The sequence below is a fragment of the Salvelinus alpinus genome, chromosome 34 (assembly GCF_045679555.1).
Source record: "Salvelinus alpinus chromosome 34, SLU_Salpinus.1, whole genome shotgun sequence".
Taxonomy (NCBI): Eukaryota; Metazoa; Chordata; class Actinopteri; order Salmoniformes; family Salmonidae; genus Salvelinus; species Salvelinus alpinus.
The window spans coordinates 20,345,478-20,355,767 of NC_092119.1; the positions used below are offsets into that span (position 1 = coordinate 20,345,478).

At 41.7% G+C, this 10,290-nt stretch overlaps 1 protein-coding gene across 2 annotated transcripts in view; it reads right to left on the reverse strand.

Moving 5' to 3' along the window:
- The window catches only part of LOC139563867 (tectonin beta-propeller repeat-containing protein 2-like), a 41,663-nt gene extending 32,637 nt beyond the window's left edge, over positions 1-9,026 (reverse strand). Inside the window, exons 1-8 of one of the 2 annotated variants that reach the window (XM_071382843.1) lie at positions 8,853-9,026; positions 8,182-8,425; positions 7,878-8,006; positions 7,164-7,295; positions 6,179-6,336; positions 1,286-1,592; positions 791-923; positions 116-586 (exon numbers count right to left, since the gene is read on the reverse strand). In XM_071382843.1, coding sequence (XP_071238944.1) covers positions 116-586; positions 791-923; positions 1,286-1,592; positions 6,179-6,336; positions 7,164-7,295; positions 7,878-8,006; positions 8,182-8,403 — 1,552 coding nt within the window. In that variant the 5' untranslated portion in view covers positions 8,404-8,425; positions 8,853-9,026. Of the gene's footprint in view, positions 1-115; positions 587-790; positions 924-1,285; positions 1,593-6,178; positions 6,337-7,163; positions 7,296-7,620; positions 7,788-7,877; positions 8,007-8,181; positions 8,426-8,852 lie in introns of those variants that run through there. The other variant, XM_071382844.1, reaches the window with a different exon arrangement.
- Positions 9,027-10,290: the final 1,264 nt, after the last annotated feature.

The following is a 10,290-nucleotide window of genomic DNA, read 5'->3' on the forward strand; positions in this document are numbered from 1 at the left end:
GCTGTTAGTTTTTTTATCTATTAAAAAAGCAATTTGCAGCTATTTTTTTTTAAACATTTTGTGATCAACCACAGCATAACACACTAGATCTCAAATCACTACAACTGCCACTCGCCTTGCCTCCTCCTCCTCTTGGCATTCTTCTTGACTTTGATGGCCTGGACCACTAGCTCATGCTGAAAGTCCTCCTGGTTGATGGCACTGTATTGGCTGGAGGAGAGCTCTGACTGCTCCATGGTGCTGGTGGAGAGCATCATGCCCTGAACGCTGTCGCAGGACGTGATGGAACTGCTGCGGCTATGAAAATCACTGGTGCCCCCTACACTGCCCCCTCTCTGGTGGTCCAGTCGCTCCCCCACCTCAGGCCTCTCCATCAGGGCTCCGGCCTTCCCCGCCTCGGGGATGTTACTCAGCTGGTTCTGCTCCAGCACCTCCTCTACCTCCTCATCCACCAGCCTCTCCCGCTCCCCCTGCTCTGTGATGGCCATTGTCCTGATAGGCTGGACTGTTTCCACGGAGCCGGAGGGAGGGAGCAGGATGGTAGGAGTGGTCAGGGGAGAGGTCAGACGGAAGGACAACTCAGAAACTGGGCGGGAGAAAGTTAAGAGCAGAAGATTGTTATATATCTGGGAATGACTATACAAGAATTCAAAATTAAAGTCTAGGAGTAAAGAAAGTGTTAGCTGGAGATCATGATTCTCTCTCTTTCAACTCTCTATGGTTGGTTTGAAATGAACAAAGTGCTTCTGATATATTATGACATGACGATGTACTATGTATGACATCGTACTGTTGGAAGCCAAGTCCTCAGGAGCATTCGAGATGCGAACAATGTCCCGATCTCCTTTCAGGATGAAGATTTCATTTTCGGTGCATGATACAGAGACGATGTCCCCACAGCTCTCCAGTGCACCGATGATCACCTAGAATGGCAGCATAATTTTTTACAGAGATAGACCTGTAACATGACACCCTGACAGGACACAGGTTTAAAGACTCTCACAGGCTAGATTCACCTACCTGACTACTTTTTTCTCTATCAAAATATGATTTGTGACACAAGTGATTCAAAAGTGATTACCTGGTTGAGGAAATACATAAGACAGCTAAAATCCATGTATTAATGTTTCCATTAATCCAGATATCCATGTAAAATATCCATTCCTTTGTATTAAGTGAATGATGCAAATGTTCCTGCTTGTCTACCCTTTTGTTATGAAAACAATATATACAAAAATATTTCAACAACTAAAAAGTATCCATTCCTGCCTGAGGACATCTTTACCTGGTTGAGGCAGTCCAACACGTAGACACTATATTCATTCCAGCTGAGGACCCAGCCCTCTCTGAGGAAGCAGCTCACCACACCCAGCTGCCTCTCGTGGGGCCGGCAACCCCCCGTGGGGCCCGGCCTGGTGAACAGCTCAAACTGTGGCACCTCCTGGTTGAACAGACGCTTGAGGACCAGCGTGTCCACCACAAGCCCTCTTACATCCGTCCGCCACAGCCGGAGGCCAGGCCTCGCTGCATAGACTAGCAGGTCACTCTGCTTACACAGGCCTGGCTGGAAGCACGCACCAAACTTCCCATTGCTTTGAGGAAAAACAACAGTGCAAGATAAATATATTACACTGAACAAAAACATGCTAGATTTTATTTTTTTATTTTTTTACTGCGTTTACAGTTCATGTAAGGAAATCAGTCGATTGAAATAAATAAATTAGGTCCTAATCTATGGATTTCACATGACTGGGAATACAGATATGCATCTGTTGGTCAAAGTCAGTGTCATGACGTTGGCCTGGGGGTAGGTTTATGACAGTCATAAATACCTCTTCCCTCCTTTTTCCTCTCCCTACTCTACTTATGTGACATTAGAAAACCCCTTGGTTAACATAGAGATTCTGGGAACATCATAAATTGGGGGGAAATTAACTATATTCTGGTAATCCGACCAATTGAACATATGCGGTGGTACTTAAGGTATATTATGTCAGTTCGGTTGTCATCTGGCACATTCTCATCAATGATAGAATGACATAAACTCTACTGTGGAAAGTCTACACATCAGAGTTATCGGATTCACATGGAATTGTTGTTCAATTCAAATGTTTGAATATGAAATTATTCGTGATGGGATGAAATGTGATTTTAGCTTCTAAAATGTGAGAATTGGGTTTTCATGAGTGAATTAGGCCCGACTCAGTGGCCCGCCCACGTGAAGAGACCTAGGTTGTAAATTATGAAACACACCCCTTTTCTCCCTCCACTATATAAACCCTTGACGAAAATGTAACCTCCTGTTCCGGGTACATTAGGATGACGATCCGATGTCAGAATGGTTCAGATAACAACTACAGAACTAAGCCAACCTCAGCGTGAGCTTTGGTTGCGAATGGTATGAACGTTGAACTCTTATTCACTACAGAAGTGATACCGCCTAGCCGTTGAGTTAGCAACAGCAGCTGCAAACGTAAATTAGGGCAGACAGAGTATCCCGTTTACCACACAACGACGTTACTAAAACTATCCAATTGACCACCAGAGACATTCTTCAAAGGACAAAGGACTCGGTTTGGCAACACGGCCTTCCATCTACCACCAACCGACTGGAGCGCAGCTCAGAGTAAATATTTATTGCATTTTCCTTTTCCAAATGGGCGGTAATTTAGAATGCATAAGATATTGTATTTACGATAGCACAGCTTCGCCCTTTGTTCCTCAGTCTTCCCGCTCTTTCAATCAAACCCAGCCCCTTTTCCTTTGTGTAAGCAGCTGTCATATCTGTTCCGCCCGCTAGGGACGTTTTCCTTTATGACGTAATTTGTAATCAAGGTATGATTCATTCTGTGTATATGTAATTCTGTGTGATTAGTTAGGTATTTAATAAATAAGTAATTAAACCCAATTTTGTATTGCTGATTCAACTTGTTACCCAGGGTTCGTGAAGATAACCAAGAATTTACAACTTTCAGATGAGACTGAAATAAGGTGACGATTAATATTGACTGCTATTGATGTAAAATATTACTAGGTCTTTATTTATTTATGTATTTATTTATATAAGAGTTTATTCGGAAGATAACAGCTCTATAAATATTATTTCGTGGTGCCCCTCTAGTTAATTACATTTACATGATTAGCTCAATCAGGTAATATTAATTACGGAGAAAGGATTTTATAGAATAGAATGTCATATCACTTAATCCGGCATAGCCAAAGACACGACATCAGATACCTTAATTTTAAAAAAGGTAGGGGCGTGGATCAGAAAACCAGTCAGTATCTGGTGTGACCACTAGGGCTGTGGTGGTCATGGCATTTTGTCAGCCGGTGATTGTCAAGCAAATAATTGCCAGTCTCACGATAATTTTACGTTAATTAACAAACACATTTAGCATCTCCTGGCTTCCACGCATAGCCTACAAGTCACTGATGCAGACCTTTGGATCATCTATCAGAATAGCATACTCTGTGTTGTTCTTGTTAGGCCCTGATCTGGTTATGCCTTTTAGCTACACTAATTCATTGAGTAAAAAATATTTACTTAGAATTCCATGGCATTATTTTATAGTATGAAGAATACAAGTGAACATAGCTGAATGAAATAGAAAGGTTATTTCTCCAAACGATTTGAGGGAGTGCTCACATACTGTGTTAAGCGGTTAAAGAAACAGGTCCTCCTATATACGTCATTTAGAGTTCCTTATGTAACTTTAGTTGTGAAATAAACGTTGGGCTATATGTTTGGATTTTTTATACATTAAGGCTACATGAGGTGACTAATGATGATTTGAAAAAAGTTGCATGAAAAGGCATGAGCTCTGCTTTGTTTTTTTGCGCAAGCTGTACACACTTCATCAGTCTGATTCACAATTTGACAAGCACTTGATAATCCCTAGAATTTCCCGGCGGCAGCCATAATGCACCCCCAAAAAATACATGCCTGTTGCGACTAGTGGCCGTTGTGCCCTTGGGCTGAATATAATAATTACAATTCCCTTCTCACGTCTGCGTGCTCCGAAACACCTCTCACTCACATGGGTTTCTCAGATTTCTCAATTTGTATTATTCCAAACATAGTCTGGGACAGATGTGGGATGCCATAGATCCCAAATTAATACAACGACTAGCATCAACAAAAAAACGTTTAATTGCAATGAGGCTGACGCAGCAGATCAGAACGTTTAGCTAAAAATGTTAATAAATTATTAGGCTATTTCTTCACATTATAAGCGCAGCAATGAGCATACAGCAGTAGGCTATACGGGCAAATGTTCCAAAATGCAATCAATTAGCAGGAAAAAAACATTCTCAAAAGTGACCGCAAATGTGATTATGCATGTAATGCTTTTATTATAATTTTTATGGTGAAAATCTTCCCCAAACTTGAAACTCATGCGCTGCGTATGTATGCCAGTTAGGCTCTACACCTGTTGTAAAATGGATTAATGTGCTTCATTTTAAGTAGTTATTTGGCCACTTCAGTTGTGATATAAACCTTATCAAAACATATAGGCCTATGAGCTAGGCTACTTGATGTGTGTGACTATGACTTGAAAAAGTTGCAACAAAAAAAAGGCATGTGCTGTTTCTTGCCTTACTACACACAAACTGGGCATTATTCACAAGTTATATCATTCACAAGTGATAGGCTAATATTGTCACCCATCAGACTATTCTTAATTTAATTTTGTCTTTACATATACTAAATAATAGTGTGAAATTTGTTTTGATTTAGAATGGACCATTATCATGCACCTGTCTCAAAAAATACATGTCATATATGCACTTAAATAGTGAATGGAGGATGCTTTTCCTGTGGTTCATTTCCATGCTCCTGTGGTAAAGAGAAGCAATGTGATGAATAGTTGAGAAATAAAGTTGAGAAATAAATATACTAGACCTAGCCTATAGAAAGCTGATGGGATCCTCTGTTTTCTCACGCAATTGCATAGCTTATAGAAATGTTGCATTAGATTTTCGATTACATTTGCATTAATGTGAGTGATTAGAGGCACAATAGAGTGCTGAATACAAGGAAGTTAGCAAGTTCGGTAGGCTGCTAATGACCATCAGCAGCATCAGAGTTGAGAAGCCTAATTACCGTGACTAATAGGTTACGTGGAATTTGACTGTCGTCATGACTTGTGACTGCCGGTGTTGCAGTAATACGGTCACCGTAACAGCCCTAGTGACCACGACTTGCCGCATGCAGCGTGACACATCTCCTTCACATAGAGTTGATCAGGCTGTTGATTGTGGCCTGTAGAATGTTGTCCCACTTCTCTTCAATGGCGGTGCGAAGTTGCTGGATATTGGAGGGAACTTGAACACGCCGTCATACACGTCGATCCAGAGTATTCGCAAACATGCTCAATGGGTGACATGTCTGGTGAGTACGCAGGCCATGGAAGAACTGGGACATTTTCAGCTTCCAGGAATTGTGTACAGATCCTTACGACATGGGGCAGTGCTGAAACATGAGGTGATGGTGGAAGATGAATGGCACGACAATAGGCCTCAGGATCAGTAGGCCATCGAAGGTGAGCATTTGCCCACTGAAGTTGGTTATGATGCCGAACTGCAGTCAGGTCAAGACCCTGATGAGGATGATGAGCATGCAGATGATCTTCCTTGAGATGGTTTCTGACAGTTTGTGCAAAAATTCTTTGATTGTGCAAACCCACAGTTTCATCAGCTGTCCGGGTGGCTGGTCTGAGAAGAAATCGAATGTGGAGGTCCTGGGCTGGCGTGGTTACACATGGTCTGCGGTTGTGAGGCCAGTTGTCTGGATGTCCTTTGGGTGGTGGACCATTTGCAATACATATGGGGAACTGTTGAGCGTGAAAAACCCAGCAGCGTTGCAGTTCTTGACACAAACTGGTGCGCATGGCACCTACTACTATCCTACTACCTACTATATTCCGTTCAAAGACACTTGTCTTGTCCATTCACCCTCTGAATGGCACACATACACGTCTCAATTGTCTCAAGGCTTAAAAATCATTTAACCTGTCTCCTCCCCTTCATCTACACTGATTGAAGTGACATCGATAAGGGATCATAGCTTTCACCTGGATTCCCCTGGTCAGTCTATGCCACGGAAAGAGCAGATGTTCTTAATATTTTGTATACTCAGTATAAGTTGTGGTACTTTTAATTAATAAGTGGCTACCTCTTCCTAGGCTTGGTGCCCAGCTGCTGCAGGGTCTGTTCCTGGGTGTAGAACAGCAGGGATCTCTGATAAGAGGAGATGAGCAGGACCTTCTGACTATACTCCAGGTGGACTATGGCTGAGAGCTCCTCAACCAGCAGCACTGGGTTACACACACCCTAAGGATATGAGCATACAACACACGTCAAAGCTCCAACCGCAATACTGGGTTACATACACCCTGAGCATTCTGGGTTACATACACCCTGAGCATTCTGGGTTACATACACCCTGAGCATTCTGGGTTACATACACCCTGAGCATTCTGGGTTACATACAAACTGAGCATTCTGGGTTACATACAAACTGATGATTCAGGGTTACATACAAACTGATGATTCTGGGTTACATACACCCTGAGGACACTGGGTTACATACACCCTGAGGACACTGGGTTACATACATCCTGAGGACACTGGGTTACATACAAACTGATGATTCTGGGTTACATACACCCTGAGGACACTGGGTTACATACACCCTGAGGACACTGGGTTACATACACCCTGAGGACACTGGGTTACATACACCCTGAGGACACTGGGTTACATACACCCTGAGGACACTGGGTTACATACACCCTGAGGACACTGGGTTACATACACCCTGAGGACACTGGGTTACATACACCCTGAGGACACTGGGTTACATACACCCTGAGGACACTGGGTTACATACATCCTGAGGATACTGGGTTACATACATCCTGAGGATACAACACATGTGAGAGAAGTGAGTTAATAAACAAACAGCACAGTGTGATTGATATATTTATAGATAACTGTTATTGGAGGATATAAGGGAGTATAAAGGGGTAATAAATGCTTATGGCAAGTCTCATTATAACTGCATAATACATTATACATGTAGGCTTTAAGTAAAGTGCTACCGAAAATTCACACAAAAAAGACCTTGACCCAAAATGAAAGAATGAAAGCTGCTATACCTGATCCAGGTCCACAGTAGAGTACACAACCTTTCCTTTGTCATCACCAGAGAAGAGCTTCATTCCATTAGCACTCCAGGCCAAGGCAGTGACTGTGCTTTTGTGCAAACCAACCACATCAAATCGCCTTAGCTACAGAAAATAGAGGGACCTCAGTGTTTTGCTACAGAAATGGACACATTTACTAAGCATTTACATCTGTGCTATGTTTGCACCTGTTCATTTTAGAAGGGAATAAAAAAGGGTTGGGTGGTATATGAATGTTTATACCGTCATACTGTTCCTGTACCATAACATACTATAGTTTTCTAAACGTAAAAATTAATAAATACAGCTAGCAAATTACGAGCGAAGTCCCATAGCAGACGCTTGCTTAATGCTAACAATAGGCAAGCGAACATAAACTAATTGCAACCCAGCTCATAAAGTTATACAACAATCACAAAGGGCTACTCACAGTTTGCTGCACGCAAAAAACAAATATTTAACAGCAGGGATCTTGATCCAGAAGAGGATTGATTGTCTTTGCTCTAACCAATAAGCATGATCTTGCCACCACAACGTTTTTTTTTATCATACTGTAGGTATTTCTAAACACCCCGGTATACAGTATATTACCCAAGCCTAGAATAAAATACAACAAAAGAAACTGCTCAAAAACACTATCTTTAGTCATATCAACAGTTCAGTTGATTGATTGGTTTGTTGGCATACCTGTTTGTTCCTGCCTGGAAGTTGAGACACCAGTTGAAAGACAGCAACCCGACCAAACGCCGTGCCCACTGCCACCAAGTCATCAAAACAACTGAGCAGCTTCACCGCTGTGATAGCTTCGGATTTCCCCTGGAAAGGTAACATGTTAAGAATGACATACTTACTTGGGGCAAAAACATTTACTTAAATTTTTATTTATTTTTTAATCGCTAATATTTGGATGTTTGTTACCAAATTTGCTTTGGGGTGAAGGTGCAACCTAATTAAATCAACTAAGCAATGCCTAAAACAGTGGCATACTCACCTCTATGCTGTATTTATTAATCTGGCTGACCCGCCTGCAGTACAGATAGAGCATCCCAATACTGCTCCCCACAGCAATGTAATCGCTGTTGGTGTCCAGAGCAGTCAGGTAGACCACTACAGAGCGGAAGCCTTTCTGGACCTTGGCAGGTATTGCATTAAGCAAGTAGTATAGGGGAGAGAACTCCCTCAGGGTGCTCTGTGGAGGAGTTTGGGCTGCCATAGTGCACAGGCAATGCTCTGCTCTGTTGACAAGAAAATGAGGCACGGCTATCAAACATGTGTGGAACGCATGGTGATAGACATGACATGTATGGCATAGAATAATATAATATTTGGCTAGAGTACATAGTGTGGTACCAGGCTTGGTATTTAGCTTGCTAGTTGCTGCAGTGGTTATCCTCAGGTTTTTCACACCTTCTACTAGCTAACAACAATCCACATGAACTGAAACTACCAGCTAGTTACATTACTTGGGCAGGTCAAAATTGAATTTGCCTGCAACCGAAAATATTGGATAGCTAACGAGCTTAGAATGAGCACAGCCAGGCCAGGAGCTTTTTATCAGCAATTTTGACATTTCACTTTGAGACATGAGCTAACTAGATAATGTTGACTAGCCTAGCTATCGTTACCTACAAATACAAAACACAAGTGTTTACACAGACTTACATTATATTATGTCCCTATATCCTGTTATCATATAGATGACACAAACGTTACGCTAAACTCATGTATAAAAGACAGCGCTGGCGACATTGCTATCGCATCCTTCTATGATTTATTATTCGAGAACGTCAAGAGCTATGGTTGTCAACAATCCTACGACTTCCTAGTCTCGCGGGAATACAATGATGCATGGCTGCCACCTACTGTGCCATATGAGAAGTTTATTCTCATAAAACATTTTTTTTACAGGTTATCAATATTGTTCATTTTTCTCTGTTGTGTGTCAAACTAAATAGGCACCTTGATATTACGACCAACATTTGTGTATTCATGGACACATACAGTAATCCCAGTGAGTGACCTGCAGCATCCAGCTATGTGTATTGGCATTTCAATATGATAGACAAAGCAAATATTTGTTGGATCCAGAGCTTGAGGCTGGTAACTCTAATGAACTTATCCTCTGCAGCAGAGGTAACTCTGGGTCTTCCTTTACTGTGGCGGTCCTCATGAGAGCTAGTTTCATCATTGCGCTTGGTTTTTGCGAATGCACTTGAAGAAACTTTCAAAGTTCTTGACATTTTCCAGATTGACTGAGCTTCATGTCTTAAAGTAATGATGGACTGTAATTTCTCTTTGCTTATTTGAGCTGTTCGTGCCATAATATGGACTTGGTCTTTTACCACAAATTAACTTTTAACAAGGCACACCTGCTAACTGAAATGCATTCCAGGTGACTACCTCATGAAGCTGGTTGAGAGAATGCCAAGCGTGTGCAATGCTGTCATCAAGGCAAAGGGTGGCAACTGAAGAATCTCAAATATAAAATATATTTTGATCGGTTTAACACTTTTTTGGTTACTACATGATTCCATATGTGTTATGTCATAGTTTTGATGTCTTCACTATTATTCTACAATGTAGAAAATAGTACAAATAAAGAAAAACCATGGGATGAGTAGGTGTGTCCAAACTTTTGACTGGTACTGTACATCATTGGGTCGTACAGGAGCAGGCGGTTACATCCCTGAATTTGATGTAGAGATATGTCGAAACTAACAAGATTAACTGTCAGTATATTTAGTTGAACCTTTGGCAATAGTACATGCTCCAGTGGGTGGAGGATGCTCCACCAGTCAGAAATGTAGTATGGTCAGATTCCCTGTCTGTATTGAACAGTTTATCATCTGGAAAATCTAATAGGAGTGACCTACTATTGGAGGCATTAATGTTATTATGGAGAATCAAGAGACTGGGAGTAGTAGTGCGATTCTGCTGGGTCCCAGCCCACCTGGGAGTGAAATAGTAGACCAGGTAGCCAAAATGGCTTTAAAACTAGATATAATTGATATTTGTGCTCCACTGGGTAGAGATGTGTGGTAGAAGAGGTAGGACTCAGAGCCCAAGGGTCAGCATTTATATGCCCTCCAAAGAACGGTTG